Source organism: Cetorhinus maximus, chromosome 1, assembly GCF_964194155.1.
Source record: "Cetorhinus maximus chromosome 1, sCetMax3.hap1.1, whole genome shotgun sequence".
Classification (NCBI taxonomy): Eukaryota; Metazoa; Chordata; class Chondrichthyes; order Lamniformes; family Cetorhinidae; genus Cetorhinus; species Cetorhinus maximus.
In genome coordinates this window covers 171,451,205-171,471,493 of record NC_135879.1, presented here as the reverse complement: position 1 = coordinate 171,471,493, position 20,289 = coordinate 171,451,205, and the positions used below count along the sequence as shown (strand labels likewise).

Here is a 20,289-nt window from a genome sequence, read left to right as displayed (position 1 = left end):
GACATACATATAGACAATGTGGATTCACTTAGTTGTCTTCTGTTACCAGATAGTCTTGTCAATACACCCGTTCCACAAGAATTAGTGTTATTGTTAAATTTCTTGGATTCATCACCTATATGTGCCACACAGATCAAGAATTGATGAATAGAGACCCAGTACTGTCAAAAGTCAAAGACTTTGTTTTACAAGGTTTTATGTTTTTGGTTATCAGGTTCGCTTTGTCTGGTGAACACTAGCTGCGCCCTTGATATTAACATATTAGTCGGTGCTTGAAACAATACAGACAGAGTGACCGATTAATTGAACAAACACTGGTGGTATATTGGAACTGAGAACAGAGCACTAACACCATGTGTGCTTCTTCAATCACCTCCAGCTCTAGACTTACAGTCACCCAAGAAGCCCCTGCTGTGTAGCAATTGCTCAATACAGTCACATGGTCAACCAACTACATTCTCTTAAAGTTACATAGCACTCCACTTTACCTCACAAGGATAGCCAAGAACACTTGTCTCTGATAACTTACAACCATTTTATTCCAGAAACACAGAACTGAGTTGTCAAGACAGAATTTTGCTGTGGGGTTCAAGAGTCATGGTCCCAGCACAGGTTAGAGAGTCACTCTTGGCAGAGCTCCACAGTGCACACCCAGGCATATCGAAGATGAAGATGCTGGCACGTAGCTGTGTCTGGTGGCCAGGAATAGGCAGTGACATCGAGGGCATGGTTAATCATTGTTCCCTTTGCCAGAAGCTACCTGTTTCAGCTCCTCTTCACCCATGGGAATGGCATGGTTGTCCTTGGGTTAGACTGCATATTGACTATGTGGGACCATTTCTAGGCACCATGCTCCTATTAATCATCGATGTACATTTAAAATAGCTCAATGTCTACGAAGTAAAAAGGCTAACTTTAGCCACAACTTTTGAAAAGCTGCGTCATTCCTTCAGTATACATGGTTTACCTGAAATTATTGTCTCTGATTATGGAACAGCTTTCGCCAGCATGGTATTTCAGAGATCCACAGACCTAAACGGTATCCGGCACATAAAGACCCCTCCCCGGCATCCTTCATTCAATGGTCTCACTGAAAGAGCTGTCCAGACCTTTAAAGCTGATATGAAGAAGTTATCTGGAGGTACTCTGGAGCCTCGCCTTTCTAGGTTTCTCCTAAGTTAGCACACAACACCATATACTACTACGGGCTCCACACTGTCAGAGTTACTATGAAATGCCATTTGCATACGTGTTTACACTTGGTGTTTCCAAATCTAGAGGGGAAGGTGACACAGAACCAAAATAATCAAAAATTGAACCACAATCTACACAGCAAGGCTCGTACATCCTGTGTACGTGCATAATTTTGGAAGTGGACCTTGTTGGACTCCAGGAGCGATCATTTCAGAGACTGGTCCATTATCTTTTCAAGTGGAAATCGAAGATAGAATTGTACATAAACATGTAGATCATATTAGGGCTAGAGAAACATCCCAACAAATGCAAGATCAATCTGTGACAAATGTTTTGCTGCCTACTTCTAAGGCGTGTGATCGTCCTAGAGCTAATATTCCAGATATAGCTAATGAGTTGCCAAATACAGAACTACCCAGTTCCAATGATGTATCTCCTAGTGCAGCTCGAGATCCCATTAATCCTGTTCAGGAACCTCCTTCGGTAGAGTTACGCTGCTCTAATCATTTCCACCAAGCTCCTCAGAGATTTGATTTGTAATCACTAGAGACTGTACAAATATTTGCTGGCTTTTTTCACATTTTTTGTTATCATAAATGTAAGAAGCTTAAAGGGGGAGTAAGTGTAGTAACTAGATGTATTGTCCCTCCCTCCTGTCAATCACTCATCATATGATGCAATTATGAGGGCTTCGAACAATAAGCTTATTGCGTGGGTAATCCTGTGGGCAGGGCTTCCGATGGAGAGATCGTGTCTAGCGTGCAAGCGCTTCGACATGTCTCCTAAATAAAGTTTAGCCTTTTCTTCACCAAATCTGCTGCTCCATCAAGTTATTACAGACTACCACTCAGCAAAGAAGATGATTTGGGATGCCTCCCATAGACCAATTGATAGGAACTATACTATCCAACCATCTGAATGAATTCTTTGAATGACCCACCCATGCCTGTGCAATTGTCAATTTGCAGTTTGTTAATCGGCTAAGATTCTATGCAGTGTTTCATCTATCACCTTGTGATTCCCTCACAAAGTCCATTACTGTAAGGACTTTCCTCCATGACTCCACCATGACCACCAAAGTTCATGTTTTCACACATGTCTCTAGACTTGGCCTTAGCAAACTCATCTTGATTGTCAGCCAGAAACATAGCTGGTGCCCCTAGTCCAGTTCCTATCCATTTCTCCATGACTTTATTTACAATTACCCTTTTGTCCTTGCCATGTATTAATGTGGAAAGAGTAAATCTGGTTGCCATGTCTATAAAGTGTAAATTGATGTTTTCACACATGTCTCTAGACTTGGCCTTAGCAAACTCATCTTGATTGTCAGCCAGAAACATAGCTGGTGCCCCTAGTCCAGTTCCTATCCATTTCTCCATGACTTTATTTACAATTACCCTTTTGTCCTTGCCATGTATTAATGTGGAAAGAGTAAATCTGGTTGCCATGTCTATAAAGTGTAAATTGAAAATATTTGTCTTCATCCCACACCTTTAGACCCATGCTTAATTAAAGCCACGTGCCAATGGAAGACTTAGGATAGGACATAGTACTGTCCTCCGATACTTTTAACATGTTTCATATTTTGCATTAATCTCATTGATAAACCTTGTATACCCCTCATCAACCATACCTGCATCCTTTAGCAGGATTTTTAATCTTTGACAAGAAGGGTGAGCAAATTATCTATACAGCTTTAAGACAATTTGTTTCTTCCATCTCCGATTCTAATCACCTGATGCCTTTAATACTTCGCTAACATTCTGATTAAAAACATCAGTTTTTATCATTGTATCCCATAATGCTCTGACTGCGTAAACTGCAGATCCACTGATATTCCAAAAACAGCTTTATCATGTTCCATGTCTAATCAATTTCATTTGTGCCTTTTTCATGGAAGGCTTACTTAACAACAAGGTATCTCACTAGAGACTACATAAGTACTAATAAAGCGGCTTACTCCAGCTATTTTGCATAGAATCACCACCCTTTGTAGAATACACCTCAATGCATTGTCATCCACAAACCTAAAACAAGTAGAACTTTGACACTCCCTGATCTTATGTTAATCCTCACTGCTGAGTAAATCTAGCAATTAAGCTTATCTGTTCTATACACTGTTGATGTACAACCACTTCCTAACACTGCACAATTAAATGAATCCGCAACTAATACACTCATAAACAGACTAAAGCTTCTTGTGACTAGTACAATTCCTTCAGATTGATCATCTTCAGCTTCCGAATTCTCAGTGTTATGAATAACTTTGAGAACCCTGCTCTACAAGTTTGGACATTGCCCAATGATATTTTGAGTCACACCTGAAGCACTTGCTAACTGTTCCCCAAGCATTCCTGGAGTTCATTCACCTACTATTGCTGCTCCAACCCTGTCATCTGCCATGGTATCTAGATCTGCTAAAAGGGTTTTCATCCTCATTCCTTCTGTCTGTAACTCTTCATTTATACTGGCATCTGTGTCCAGTATTTGGACAAAATGCCACAATTGAATCCTCTATGCTTTGGTGACATCCCGGAATATCCCATTTGTGCCATGAAGGCTGCTAGAAATAACTGCTTCCCCAGGATTTTTTTCAAGGCATTGCTTGGATTGCTCTACAGAGAGTTGTCATTGACTTGATAGGCCAAATGGCCTCCTTCTGTGCCCTTATGATTCTATGGTCTGAATATTTGACCCCCACACCACCACCCCAGCCGAAGTCAGGGACAGAGGCAGTGGTGGGGAGGCTGAAAATACTAGCACCAGCTACCATGTCAGTCTCGGGACACTGTTCCCCGAGTCCGGGAAGGCCACCCATGATCCCATGAGACGGACAGGAATTCAGATCATTATGAGCGTTCACAGAATCACACAGAATCACAGTGCAGGAGAGGCCCTTCGGCCCATCGAGTCTGCACCGACATGTGAGAAACACCTGACCTACCTACCTAGTCCCATTTACCAGCACTTGGCCCATAGCCTTGAATGTTATGACGTGCCAAGTGCTCATCCAGGTACTTTTTAAAGGATGTGAGGCAACTTGCCTCCACCACCCTTCCAAGCAGGGCATTCCAGGCTGTCACCACCCTCTGGGTAAAAAAGTTTTTCCTCACATCCCCCCTAAACCTCCTGCCCCTCACCTTGAACTTATGCCCCCTTGTGACTGACCCTTCAACTAAGGGGAACAGCTGCTCCCTATCCACCCTGTCCATGCCCCTCATAATCTTGTACACCTCAATCAAGTCACCCCTCAGTCTTCTCTGCTCCAACGAAAACAACCCAAGTCCTTCCAACCTCTCTTCATAACTTAAATGTTTCATCCCAGGCAACATCCTGGTGAATCTCCTCTGCACCCCCTCCAGTGCAATCACATCCTTCCTATAATGTGGCGACCAGAACTGCACACTGTACTCCAGCTGTGGCCTCACGAAGGTTCTATACAACTCCAACATGACCTCCCTACTTTTGTACTCTATGCCTCGATTGATAAAGGCAAGTGTCCCATATGCTTTTTTCACCACCCCACTAACGTGCCCCTCTGCCTTCAGAGATCTATGGACACACACGCGAAGGTCCCTTTGTTCCTCAGAACTTCCTAGTGTCATGCCATTCATTGAATACTTCCTTGTCAAATTACTCCTTCCAAAGTGTATCACCTCACACTTTTCAGGGTTAAATTCCATCTGCCACTTATTTGCCCATTTGACCATCCCGTCTATATCTTCCTGTAGCCCAAGACACTCAACCTCACTATTAACCACCCGGCCAATCTTTGTGTTATCCGCAAATTTACTAATCCTACCCCCTACATAGTCATCTATGTCGTTTATAAAAATGACAAATAATAGAGGACTGAGTACAGAACCCTGTGGTATTCCACTGGACACTGGCTTTCAGTCACTAAAGCATCCTTCTGTCATCACCCTTTTCTCCTACAACTAAGCCAATTTTGAACCCACCTTATCAAATTACCTTGTATCCCATGTGCATTTGCCTTCTTTATAAGTCTCCCATGTGGGACCTTGTCAAAGGCTTTGCACACACCTGGTCACCTCCTCAAAAATGCAATCAATTTGTTAGGCATGACCTTCCTCTGACAAAGCCATGCTGACTATCCCTGATCAAACCTTGCCTCTCCAAGTGGAGATAGATACTCTCCTTCTGAACTTTCTCCAATAGTTTCCCTACCACTGACGTGAGACTCACTGGCCTGTAGTTCCCTGGCTTATCTCTACAACCCTTCTTAAATAACGAAACCACATTAGCTGTTCTCCAGTCCTCTGGCACCTCCCCTGTGGCCAGAGAGGAATTAAAAATTTGGGTCAGAGCCCCTGCGATCTCCTCCCTTGCCTCCCTCAGCAGTCTGGGACACAAATCATCCGGACCTGGACATTTGTCCACTTTTAAGCCTGCCAACACCTCCAATACCTTGTCACTCCCTATATCAATTTGCTTAAGAACCTCGCAGTCTCTCTCCCTAAGTTCGATACCTTCATCCTCATTCTCTTGGGTAAAGACGGACATGAAGTATTCATTAAACACTCTAGCGATGTCCTCTGGCTCCACCCATAGATTGCCCCCTTGGTCCCTTATGAGCCCTACTCTTTCCCTGGTTATCCTCTTCCCATTGATATACTTATAGAATATCTTGGGATTTTCCCTACTTTTACCAGCCAGAGCTTTCGCATATCCCCTCTTTGCTCTCCTAATTGCTTTCTTAAGCTCCACCCTGCACTGTCTGTACTCCACTAATACCTCTGCTGATTTGCTTCCCTTGTACCTGCTAAAAGCCTCTCTTTTCTTTCTCATCGTAACCTGAATATCTCTGGCCATCCATGGTTCTCTGGGCTTGTTACTCCTTCCTATCACCCTAGAGGGAACATGTTGAGCCTGTACCCTCCCCATTTCCTTTTTGAACACCCCCCACTGTTCCTCTGTAGATTGCCCCACAAGTAACTGTGTCTACCTTGGCCAGATCCTGCCTTATTTTACTAAAATCCACTCTCCCCCAATCCAAGACATTTTTTTGCAACTTGTCGATTTCTTTGTCCATAACAAACTTAAACTGTACCATGTTGCGGTCGCTATCGCTAAAATGCTCACCCACCACCACCTCAGCCACCTATGCGGCTTCATTCCCCAGAATTAGGTCCAGCAATGCACCGTCCCTAGTTGGACCCTCTACATATTGACCTAAAAAGTTCTCCTGTACACATTTCAAGAAATCCACTCCATCCAAGCCCTTAACATTACGTCTATCCCAATTAACGTTGGGAAAGTTGAAATCACCTAATATTGTTATTGTTTTTACACACCTCCACAAATTGTGCACATATTTGCTCCTCAATTTCCCGCTGACTATCCGGGGGTCTATATTAAACACCTAATAATCTGGTTGCCCTTTTTTTATTCCTAAGCTCTACCCACAAAGCTTCATTCGATGCCCCCTCCAAGATATAATCTCTCCTTATTGCAGTAACTGACTCCTTAACTAATAATGCAATACCTCCTCCTCTTTTACCCCCTCCCCTGTCTCGCCTAAAGATTCTATATCCCAGAATGTTGAGCTGCCAATCCTGCCCTTTCCTCAACCACATCTCAGTGATGGCTACTATATCACAATTCCACGTGTCAATCCTCACTCTTAATTCATCCGTTTTACCTGTGATACTCCTGGCATTAAAGTAGAGGCCAACCAGCCTTGCCTTCCTCCCTTGAAGCTTATTGCAGCTGTACTCCCTCTGACTTGATTGTTTAACTGTATTATGATGTGTCCCTATTCTGCTAACATTCTGTGTCCCCACCCCCTGCCGAATTAGCTTTGTTAAAGTTAAGTTTAGGAGGCCAACTGAAACTTTTCAGCCAGCCTCCAATTTCTCAACCCAGCGCTAAGAGGTAGATCAACAGCCTGGAGGCAGGCACACAGTGGGCAGCTGCAGTTTCAGAGCACCTAGCAGGCCTGCTAGCTTTCCTTGTAGGACTACCTTGTAGAGGAAGGTTTCCTCACCAGTGCCCCCCAGTGTGAGCTTTTTTGTGATTTTTAATTCATGTTTTTAAGAAGTGACTGATAGGACAGCTCTCCAGCCTTCTCAACTTATCCCGCCACCTCCAAACATTTGTGTACATACATCAATCCAGATTTCTCTGTTCCAGCACCCCCTTTAAAATTGTACCGTTTAGAACTATAATTGTCAGTAGAAATGGACCAAATCAAAGATCAAAATAATCATGTGTGTGGGGATTCCCTGAAAAGAATGGCCCTTCTCGCCAAAGAACAGGTCACAGGGCTGACAATAATTACAGTGTACTTTAGGGCCTAGTTTTGTCTCCATGGTGACCATTGCTGCCTCAGAGGAGGGGGAGCTCGTGACCCCAATTGCTCATCCCATGACCTCACTGGAGGTTGCGATTCACTGTTTGGAAACCCCCGCTGTAGATAGTACATGCTGCAACCATCAAGAAGACTTATTATGACACAGCCGATAGTAAATGCTGAAACTTGAAACAACTGTCATAACCAATTTTTGCAATTTGTATGTTTCGCGATGCAGGCTTTGAATTCAGTTATAATGAGACCACTGAGCCTCAAGAGGTTTTTATAAAACTAAATTAAACATTTATTAATTAAAGGATTGTAAACACATACATATGTCTACAAACTATTACGCCAGTAACTACTACAAAATCCCCTAATTAATCTGACTCTCAGTTACACCACCATTAAGGCAACAGTAAAATACATGGGGCTAAATTTTGCTGTCGGCAAGCAGGGGGCGGGGCCTGCTCGCCAATGCATAAAACGACGCAGGATGATGTCAAGGGAAACCCCTGACATCATCCCGCCCCATTTAAATTTTCAGGAAGGCGGGGGCGCAGCAAAATCAGCTGCGGGCCCACCAACCTGTCACTGGCCAAATTAGGCCATTGACAGGATCATTGAAACAATTAAAGGACCTGCCCGTCCAACCTTAAGGTTGGCAGGCAGGCCAGGAGCCCCGGCGGGAATTAGAAAAAACATGAAACCTCATCCATGGGCAGGATGAGGTTTCATGTGGGGTTTTAAAAAGCTTAATAAAGTTTTAGTGTAATTTATGAACATGTCCCATCACATTGTCACATGAGGGGGACATGTTAAGGATTTTTTTTTATTTTTAATGTTTTTAAAACTGTCAGTGATCTCCCTGAGGTAGCGCTTAGCCTCAGGGAGATGTGCGCTCTTTTGTGTGTATGCATGAAAGAGCGCACTCTCACATTTGGGGAATCCCCTCCCAGCCCGCACAGGAAGCGCATAGCACTTCTTGCCGGGCGTCACGCTAGGTGGGCCTTAATTGGCCCACCGTCGTAAAATGGCGCGCAGGGCCCACTTCTCTGGCAGGGATCGGCTCCCCACCCGCCGGAGATTGGGTCGGGCCCGCCCGCCCGGCAGGCAGAAAATTCTGCCCATAGATTTAAACAGATCCCTGGCAAAGCACACTCTCCGGACAGTTGCTTTCAAAATGAGTTTCTTTCAGTTCTGGATCCATGCAGGTAGCGGCTTGAGGCTTATAGCCTGGAGGCTTTAGATCTTAGAATCCCTCTCCTTTTACCAATGGCCTTCTCTTCCTTCATACATATTTTCCTCTTTTAATGCAAATTTTCATTGTATCACTAGGTTTTTTGAACTTCACCTCTTCTAACAATAAAACTCTTTCATAACACCAATTTTATTAGTAAGCTTTGGAAAAAATAAACACATTGTTTGCCTTCTTTGGGCTAGGTGTAATATTTCACCCATTCTTTTGAATGGTTTATTTAAAAATGCAAATTTCCCCCTTTACACTTCACCTTGTAATTTACCTAATTAACATTTCAAACCTACTTCTCTTGTATACATCAAAGCCTCTAGACTAGAGGCTGGCTTTAATCCAATTAAGACACAGACAAACACACAAACACACATAGACACAGACACCACTAGAACTCTATTTTAAACTAATTTCCAATAACATTACAGACATCCTTATATCTTCTTTACAAGACTACATTGTCCTGGTCAATGGCAAGCTTTTTGAGTATTATCACAGCTACATGGAGCTGCCTCAGGGAGATTAAGTAGATAATAAAAGTTTTTACATAATAAAGTGAAAAATTATTTAAACATGGCTTCTCATGTGAGCTGGGGCATGTTTGTCAAGTTTACAAAATTTATTTATTGATTTTATAAAATGTTCAGGAAACCTCATCCTGCCCGTAAGTGAGGTTTCCTGGAAAACGTGAAGGCCGCCTGGGCTCTTCGCCTGCCCGCCAACCTTAAGGTTGGACGGGCAGTGTTGTTAATAAGGTAAATTGCTTTCTTAATGGCCTTAATAGGCCGTTGACAGTTCGGCATGCATGCAGCTGCCTCTGGCGTGCGCCCGCCGAACACAATATCAAAACGATGCGAGATGACATCGGGACACATGTTGGACGTCATCTCGCGTCATTTTACGCGTCAGCATGTCGGGCCAGCCCCCACACACCGACAGCAATATTCTGCCTATAAGATTCTTAAGGGGCTTGAAAGGGTAAATGCTGAGAGTTGTTTCCCTTTGTGGGAGAGTCTAGGACCAGAGGGCATAATCTCAGAGTAAGGGGGCACCCATTTTAAAACAGTGATGAGGAGGAATTTCCTCTCTCAGAGCGTAGTGAATCTGTGGAATTCTTTACTGCAGAGAGCTGTAGAGGCTGGGTCGTTAAGTATATTCAAGGCCGAGATAGACAGATTTTAATCAGTAAGGGAATCAAGGGTTATGGGGAAAAGGCAGGAAAGTGGAATTGAGGATTATCAGATCAGCCATTGAATGGTGGAGCAGACTTGATGGACCGAATGGCCCACTTCTGCTCCTACATCTTATGGCCTTTAACAGACATTAGGACCTTAATTTACATGTTCAAATGAACTAATGACTGTTTTAGACATCTGTTCCCATGAACCTGGCAATGGGACTAATACCTGCTCAGATTGGGCAAAAGCTGACCACTGCTAAATTGATATGAAAAGCAGGCACAAAGCATATCAATTTCTACCCTGCAGCGCTAAGACTTAGTGCATTGCCATGCCAACAGGAGTGGAATGGAAGCATTGTGAATTAAGTCGGGACCTAGATATGCTGGGTTCCAACCTTGTTTTGGAGTTTCCAATGTTAATGAGGCAATCTCTGGAAAGTCTGTCAGTGTCTAGTGGAGGTACCCGTGAGGCACAATCCTGGCATTGTTGCTGCATTACAGATTTTCAGCCTCAGGATTATTATGTCAATGAAATATGCAGAACTTTACATCAGTTATAAGAGGATATTATCACAGTTGAAATATGGAAAAACACCCAATTAAAGAAACTAGAACCATAGAACCATAGAAAGATTACGGTGCAGAAAGAGGCCATTCAGCCCATCATGTCTGCACCAGCCAAAAAGAGAAAAAGAGAAAAAAGAAACTAGCCACACGTTTTACTTCCACTTTCCAGCACCTGGTCCATAGCCTTGCAGGTTACAGCACTTCAGATGCAGATCCAGGTACCTTTTAAATGAGTTGAGCATTTCAGCCTCAACCACCAGCTTAGGCAATGTATTCCAGACTCCCACCACCCTTTGGGTGAAAAGGTTTATCCTCATGTCCCCTCTAACCCTTCTACCCTCATGATTGACCCTAGGGGAAATAAGTCTTTCCTGCCTACCCTATCTAGGGCCCTCATAATTTTGTACACCTCAATTAGGTCACCCCTCAGCCTCCTCTGTTCTAAGGAAAGCAACCCTAACCTATCCAATCTCTCCCCATAGCTGCAATTTTAATGCCCTGGCAATGTTCTTGTAGATCTCCCCTGCACTCTCTCCAGAGCAATTGTGTCCTTCCTACACGCTGTTTGTATCCTAATTTATATTAGGGTAGTTGAAATTCCCAATGACTACTACCCTATTGCTTTTGCACTCAGAAATCTGTCTACATATTTGCTCTTCTAACTCCCACTATTTCAAAACTATTTAAAATTATTTAATTAAAATAAATGTTCTATTTGACAATGCAGGTAATGTTTCTTAGTATATTGGGGTTGAATTGTTGTGGGGATTCTCCCAAATGTGCAGCATAACTTTGGTGAATGACTGCAGAAAACTCAGAGAGATAGCATAAATGCAGTAACCATTTCTCTAAAAATTTCTCAAGCTTCAGACAAATCCACATGGACAATCAGGAGAACCTCCACAGAAAGTCACAGCATTATGTTCAGAAGAATCCAAGATCAACAATTCTATGATAAGACTCCTGCTGGGTGGCGTTTCTGTGCCATCCATACTGCTGCGAACAGTAGCCACTGTGACAAAGAATCGATGGAGAAAATCTATGCAATTGCAATAGTACCAAAAAAGTTATAGTAAAATGCTGAATAAAATAGAGCTGAAAATAAGATGTACTGTGCTGACATCAATTTAAAATCAGTTATATTGCAGCCAGTGGAAAACCAAAGTGAAACTATTTTGATTAGGATCTCAAAGCACTTATCAGAATTCAGTATGTAGAGCTTCACTCCCAAACCATTTTATACATTTAATATTGATCTGAATCTAACTGATTCACCCAGATAAAAAATGCATAGCTCAACTAGTCTGTGATTAATTTGCTAAATTAGTAACATGGAGGAGATGCACTTATCAGTTTATACAATTTGTGTTTTGGGGTTTTATGCTAAATGTAAACAATCATTAGTGGCCCTTTTTCCGCTACAAACAGGCATGTGCCTTTACCTGCCCAATTTCTAGATAAGCAATAGCAAGATTTAGCAATTGAATTGAGAATCCTTACCACAGTCCAACAGCTATTGGAATATGTCACATGCCACCACATGATTCTTTGATAGGTAAATTGAATATAAAGGCTACAGGACCATCAGGCCAATACTTGGGTTATAAGTGAACAGAATGTTATTTCATGAAGAATAACAAAATGAAGAGTATTCAGCATGAAACATTATATTGTTTGTGTTACATCAAAACAATAACAGCACTTCTGCATAACTACTTCTTCACATTTATTGAACCATGAACGTTTCACTTTTTACATGCTGAAATACCGCCATAGAGTTTCTGGCTTAGATCAGCTGGTTGGAATCTAGCTGTAGATTAATTGAACTGCTAAGTACATGTAGTCCAATATAAACTCATAACTGAAAATTCTAGGCCATGGTGCCACCTATCAAAAGGCTTACAAAGAATGAGTGGTGTTGAAGTTGATTCCTACTCACAATCTCAACTGATGTCTTTGTGCCTGACTCAGGTATCAATCAAAGAATCATTACCCCAGACTAGATGTTGATCTGAACACAATGGCCTGAAACTACCTGTGAGGAAATATCAGAAGAAAGAACATCAACAGACTTGCTTCCTTTGCTTGGCGGTCATTTAATCAATTAGATAGGATGTTTTGGAATTGAAAGAGAATTGCATGGCCATTTGAACAACTTACAAATTAAACACTGTTATTCATCAGAAGCTAATTTGCATGTATGGGCTCATACGACAATCCATCTAGGTTTAACTGTTGGCCAATAAACTAGAACTCCCTACTCTTCTGTGTTTAGTAGGATGTAGACAGACCCTTAATTTCATGTCTCATCTGAAAGACAGTATCTCCAACAGTGCAGTACTGAAATGATATATTCAAATCCCAGAGTGTTTGAATCAACATCACAGAATTGGTACAGTACAGTACAGGAGGCCATTTGGCCCATCGTGTCTGCACCAGCTCTCCGAATGAGCAGCTCACCTAGGTGCTTTCTCCTGCCTTCTCCCTGTAACCCTGTACATTCTCCGTCTTCAGATAACAGTCTAATTCCTTTTTGAATGCTTCAATTGAACCTGCCTCCGCCACACTCTCAGGTCATGCATTCCAGACCCTAACCACTCGTTGTGTGAAAAGGTTTTTCCTCATATAGTTATTGCTTCTTTATGAATTACTTTAAACCTGTGCCTTACCATTCTCAATCCTTTCATGAGTGAGAACAATTTCGCCCTATCTATTCTGTCCAGACCCCTCATGATTTTGAATACCTCTATCAAACCTCCTCTCAGCCTTTCCTCCAAGCTCTCTAACTTCTCCAATCTATCTTCATAACTTCATAACTGAAGTTCCTCATCCCAGGAACCATTCTTGTGAATCTTTCCTGCACTCTCTCCAAAGCCTTCATATCCTTCCCAAAGTGTGGGGCCCAGAACAGGAAGCAATACTCCAGCTGAGGCTAAACTAGTGACTTATACAAGTTCAACTAACCTCCTTGCTCTTGTGCTCTATGCCCCTATTAATAAAGCCTGGGATACTGTATGCTTTATTAACCGCTCTATCAACCTGTACTGCCACCTTCAATTACTCATGTACATATGCACCCATGTCCTTCTGCTTCTGTGCCCCCATTAGAGTTTTACCCCTGTTTTACACTGTCTCTCCATGTTCTTTCTCCAAAATAAATGACTTCACATTTCTCTGCATTGAACTTCATCTGCCACCTGTCCACCCATTCCACCAATTTGTCCATGTCCTTTTGAAGTTCTACACTATCCTCCTCACAGTTCACAATGCTTCTGAGTTTTATATCATCTGCAATCTTTGAAATTGTGCCCTGAGCACCAATATCTACATCATTAATATATATCGGGCAAAGCAAGGTACCAACACTTACCCCTGGAGAGCTCCACTGCAAACCTTCTTCCAGCCCAAAAAACCCGGGTTAGCTCAATTGGCTAGATGGCTAGCACGTGGTTCAAAATAACACCGACAGTGTAGGCCTGGGGACCTGCCTCTTCACCATGCCCCGAAAATGGAAGGCAATGGCAAACCACCACTGACAAAAACTGCCAAGAAAACTGCTCAGAATGAAGTATCAACAGACAATCAACCAAAGGTCTGCCTTTGGACAGAGCACACATGAAGGAATAAGTGAAGTTATATTTGCCTGCATGATACAGAACAAAGGCATTACGAAGTGGAAAAAAATATGGATTTTACTTGCTTTTCCAGTTTTCATTTTGGTTGTGAGTTTTTCTATGTTCTTGATGTAGTGTCAGTCAAATCTTAATTAGATTGCAATTATTACAGCCAAAACTTGTTTTAAATATGTAGCAGAGATTGATGTGATATTTTCTAATTTTTGTTTGTTTCTCTTCCCTAGAATAAGATACTTTTCAAGTTCTACAAGCTAGTGAGCCATAAATGGTTTGAACCATTCACCATTTCTTTAATAACAATGAATGTGCTGGTGATGGCATGTGATCATTATGGACAGACGAAAATGTTCGCCTTTGTTTTAAATTGGTTCAACCTAATATTTGCAGCTTTATTTACAGTCGAAGCAATTTTAAAACTATTAGGCCAACGCCAATACTATTTCACTCAAGCCTGGAATATCTTTGATTTTCTAGTCGTCGTTCTTTCCCTTGTAGGTAAGCCCCATTTAACTCTTGTTCTTTCTGATGTGATAAAAATCAATTTTAGGGAAAGATTGTTTAAGGGAGGGAATGGAAAACAACTTTGTTAGGAAATACACAAGTACGGTACCAGGTGAACCAGGCAAAGAGCAACTTAGAATAAATTCATGGTGATCCATATAGGATCATCCCCTCCACACCAAATAGGCAAATAACATTCAAGGTCATATTTTTCATGATTGACTTTTTGAATGACCAAGGCTTGTATTTTTCTTAAAGCAGTGGAAAAAAATTATTTTATCTTGTTAGTTATTTGCTAGATTTATTTTGTAGAATGTTAGGTACACAATAATACTGAAAGAGCTTGTTTTGAAACTTTGCATTGAGTACCCCTCTTACATGCATTGAGCATTATGTAATGTGCAAGGGGATATCTTTCATTTGTTTTAGTTATAGCTGATATTATTTTATCAATGGCTGGGCTGTCTGTAAATAATATATCTTATTTTTTGCCATGTGGTCCTTACTCAGCCCACATATCAAAAAAGCACAAGTAGCTAGCTACGGATGCTTCCTTAAAAAAGCATTATATTTACTTTACGTGGTGAGAAAAAGGATTATTAATGTTGTGAATCAAAGGCAACTTCATTTGGAGGAAAATGATCTATTCAATTAAATTTATTTCCAAATCATAAATGTGCATCATTATAAAGGCCACATTGTAGGATTAATTTTCTAAATGTCCTCAGCAGGAGTCTTGCCCATTGGGAGCACATATGCAAAATTTAGTTGCATTGCAAGTCTGATTTTCTGTGCATCAGTTAAATGGTAGCAAACTGATGTGCAATGCTGCCTGAATTTCTCCATTTATGCTTCTGGAGGGCAGGGCTCTTCCTTGGAAGTTTGAAATTTAAAAATTACTCCTTGCACCTCTCATATAGAATTACAAAATGGGTCTTTCCCTTAATGTTGATAATTTTGTGAATTGCAATCGCTTAACCTTTTCTATACCTTTCAGTTGAAACTGTCCAATTACATTATAACCAGTAGAGGATCATAACTGGATCAAGTCTGATTGAGTCTAATCCACTAACATTATTTGCAGTAAAATGCTTCCCACTCACTAAAGACCCACATAATAGCAATCATAAATTGTAGATCAGATAAAAATTAGATTAGCATTCCAAAATTAAGCCACATTGCATCCATGCCTTAACTTCATGACATCATTCCTGCTCTTATTATTTGTAGCACTCACGAACAACTCTTGGAGAATAAGAAACAATTTGGTTTAATTAATGAAATTCAACATTTTAAAATGAGCATAATCTCTTCAGTCACTGTGGTCAATCTGGACGACTAAGATTGAGACTAAGAAGACTAAGACTAACTCGATCTCCAAGTTAAGGATAATAAAGATCAGACCAATCACCTTTCACCCAGTACTTGATTATGTTTGGTTCTGGACCTGCAATGGGGAATAAAGGGGGTCCTGCAGTTTCCTGGAGCCAGTCTCATTCAGGATACTAATTTTATTGATTTGGGGGTGGCCTTAATGCCACAGATATTCTGAAACATTGTATTATTGGTACAATAACATTGCTGTCTATCTATAAAGCAGCAGACTTTGGATGGCACACAGAGAGAGGAAGTAATCAAAAGGTTGAAATCCTTGAAAGTTGATAAGTCACCAGGGCCAGTTGGATTGTTCCCGAGACTGCTGAAGGAAGTCAGGGAGAAGATAGCAGACGCTCTGAGGATGATTTTCCAATCTTCACTAAATATAGGGGAGGTACCGGAGGATTGGAGAAATGCGAACGTAGTCCCATTGTTTAAAAAAGGATCAAAGGAAATGCCAAACAATTATAGGCCAGTTAGTCTTACATCGGTGGTGAGCAAATTAGTAGAAGCAATCCTGAGAGATAGGATTAACTGTCATGTGGAAAGGCATGGACTAGTCAAGGATGGTCAGCATGGATTTGTTAAGGGAAGGTCTTGCCTCACAAATTTGATTGAATTCTTTGAGGAAGTGACAAGAAGGGTTGATGAAGGTAGTGCAGTGGATGTTGTGTACATGGATTTTAGCAAGGCATTTGACAAGGTCCCACATGGCAGATTGGTCAGGAAAGTAAAAACCCATGGGATTCAGGGTAATGTGGCAAACTGGATAAAACATTGGCTTTGTAACAGGAAACAAAGGGTAATGGTTGATGGATGCCCTTGCGAATGGAAAGTTGTCTCAAGTGGTGTTCCGCGGGGCTCGGTGTTGGGACTGTTGCTGTTTGTGTTATATATTAACGATTTGGACGTGAACACGGGGGGCACGATTGGGAAATTTGCAGATGACACAAAGATTGGTCGAGTTGTGGATAGTGTAGACGATAGCCTTAATCTCCAAAACAATATAGATGGGTTGGTGGAGTGGGCAGTAAAGTGGCAGATGGATTTTAACATAGAGAAATGTGAGGTCATACATTTAAGGAGGTCAAACAGTTACAGGGATTACAGAATAAGTGGGAATATACTAAGAGGGCTGGATGAATTGAGAGATCTGGGCGTACAAGTACACAGGTCCCTCAAGTAGACAAGTTTATAAAGAAGGCATATGGAATGCTCTCCTTCGTTGGCAGAGGTATAGAATATAAAAGTAAGGATTTAATGTTGGAATTGTATACAACACTGGTGAGGCCACAACTGGAGCATTGTGTGCAGTTCTGGTCACCACATTACAGGAAGGACGTAATAGCTCTGGAGAGAGTGTGGAGGAGGTTTACAAGAATGTTGCCAGGGTTAGAAAAGTGTAGCTACGAGGAGAGATTGGATAGATTGGGGTTATTTTCCTTAGAACAAAGAAGGCTGAGAGGTGACTTGATTGAGGTGTACAAAATTATGAGGGGAATAGATAGAGTGAACAGGATAAAATTGTTTCCCTTGGTGGAGAATTCTAGAACCAGGGGACATAGATTCAAGATAAGTGGCAGAAGGTGTAGGGGGGACATGAGGAAGAACTTTTTTACGCAGAGGGTAGTGGGTGTCTGGAATTCGCTGCCCAAGTTAGTGGTAGAGGCAGAAACTTTCTATGGTTCTATGGTTCTAAGTAATCCAAAGGGTGGAATCGTCCCAGAAATCATCAAGTCCAATATCAGGCAGGGAAAATGGCGTTTGACCCGCCAACAGCAATGGTGGCTTTTTCTGCCATATCGTGCACCACTTTGTTTAAAAAATGCAGGGGCACGGGTTTTGCATCGGATCGCTGATGTCGGCCTCTGATTCGCCCGCCCTGCTATCACTTCAGTAAACCGGGCACCATATTTAAAAGGCACAGTTGCACAGAGCTAGCACTCTTCAAGGGATAGGGAGCTGCTAAGAACTGATGGCTGCCAAAGGGAGGAAATATGCTGCCCCCAAATTTGGGGATGCCTCCCTCGAACAGCTACTAGTCATAGTGGAGGCCCGCCATGAAGTCCTCAACCCCCACTCTGGGTGAAGACCAGCAAGCAAGGTTACTAATCCAGCTTGGGAGGTGGTGGCAGCAGTGGTCAGTCCCACACCCTGCAAAAGAGGACAGCCACCCAGTGCTGAATGAGGATAAATGATCTCTTCCTTTCCACCAGGGTAAGTACTCTTATCATCACTCTCAACTCACACACTCACAAACTCATCAGACATCCATAGGGATCCCACTCACTGCCAGTTCAAGGGACATCACCATTCACTCTCTCAAACACACTTTCATCTGCCCTGCGGATTGTGCCCTCATCCCATCCATGGCACCACTCGCCACCTACTTATGCCAAGCATCCTTCTCATCTGGTCTGCAGGCATCCTGCTTACACTTTCTCCATCTCTATTCATGCAGGACAAGCTGGCACACAACAAAATGGAGAGGTCGCAGACTGGTAGAGGAATGCCTGACACCAAGGTCCTGACAGACTTTGAAAATAGAGTCATCCAGCTGGCTGACGATGATCTAGACCAGTCCTGTGCTGACGGTGAGGTCGGCAGTGCTCAACCAAGTGAAGATTCAGCATCCATCAATCTACATGCTGTGAGTGAGTTGCCATGATTCACAGTCCCCTGCCATGCACTGATTATCTCTCCTTGCTTTCGCGGGCACATCTGGGAAGCAGCTGAGGGGGGTCCACGAGTCAGGTCCTCGACTCAAAACCCTGCACAAAACGAATGCTACTGTTGGAGTCCAGGGCCCCTCCCCTGCGCAGAGTGTATTCTTTCGAGCACAGTGACTGTCCAGCTTCAAAGTCACTGTCCAGGTTAGTGATCCGTGCACCTCCATGTGGCTTGTGTTTGCTGCAAGAGTCTCGTACACAAGCGTCACTGGGTCCATGATGTTCTCTGTCTGCTATCAGCACCTTTGAGGCAGGGCTCTCCCCCATCTCTACACCATTCCTGACAGGCGAAGGTGTGGTGCTGAAGGGAATGGTTGATGAAGCCTGCCAAAGGATCAAGTTGTCTTAAAGTCCATGTGGCCCTTGTTTCTCAGCAGCGCCTCTTCACAGTATTTGCACTGCCCTCAGCCAGACAGTGTCAGACATTCCCAGATGTAATGTGAAGATCTCAGGACTGTCCTCACAGCATCTCATCATCATCCTCCTGGAACCTTGCGGGAATGAGGGCCTCACGATTATGCCTGCCTCATCTGACCAGTGCAATGCCTTCATCGCCTACACCCTCGCCTATCAGGACCTCATCACCTTCATCGCCTTTGACTTCCTCCTCATCAGGGGAGACGTGCGGCTCTTCCATCTCCTCATCATCCAGGTCCTCCCCACTTTGCATCACCAGGTTGTGTAGCATGCAGCAAGCCATGATGATGCATGACACCCTCTGGGGAGTGTACTGCAGTGCTCCACCAGACCTGTCCAGACACCAGAACCTCATTTTCTGGATGCCAATGGTGTGCTCAACCAAACTCCAGGTTGCTGCATGAGCCTCATTGTACCTTCTTTCACCAAGTGTCTGAGGCCACCACACGGGCGTCATCAGCCACATCTTTTGTGCATAGCCCTTGTCCCCGAGGAGCCATTCTGTGTTGTCCCTGGAAGAAGTCAAGGATCTGAGACCTGCTGAGGATGTACGAGTTGTGGACACTTCCAGGGTGTGGTGCGCAGACCTGAATGACTCATTTGTTATGGTCACAGACCAGCTGAACATTGAGAGAATGGAAGCCTTTGTGGTTCATATACTGGACTGCTTGTTGCCAGGGAGATTTAAGAGTCATGTGGGTGCAGTCGATGGCACCCCGCATCTGTGGAAATCCAAAAATCTAAGCAAATCCCAGTGTTCTTGCTTCCTGGCTTGCCTGACCTGTGTCAAAGTTGACAAAGTTCTATGCCTTAGCAAAAAATGGCATCCACGACCTCCTGGATACATTTGAGGGCGGAGGCTTGCGAGGTCCTGCAAAGGTCCCCAGTGGAGCCCTGAAAGGAGCCTCTGCCATAGAAATTGAGTGTGGCAGTAACTTTAACTGCACTGGCAGTGGATGCCCTCCGAGTCCCCGTGGTGCCAAATCATGCAGAAGGTGGAATATGTGTGTGACCAGTTCCCTTGATATGCACAGGAATCGGTGACACTGGTTCTCGCTCATCTGCAGGTAGCATGTGCACCATCTGAGACCCTGGGTGAAGCGATGCGCCTATGAGCGACAGCT

The 20,289-nt window shown here is 43.0% G+C and overlaps 1 protein-coding gene across 1 annotated transcript in view; it reads left to right on the top strand.

The window, feature by feature from the left end:
* LOC144676471 (sodium channel protein type 4 subunit alpha-like) overlaps nucleotides 1-20,289 on the top strand; it is a 199,818-nt gene that overhangs the window by 174,375 nt on the left and 5,154 nt on the right. Inside the window, exon 23 of the mRNA XM_078537156.1 lies at nucleotides 14,366-14,636. Within this exon, the coding sequence (XP_078393282.1) occupies nucleotides 14,366-14,636 (271 nt within the window). The remainder of the gene's footprint in view (nucleotides 1-14,365; nucleotides 14,637-20,289) is intronic.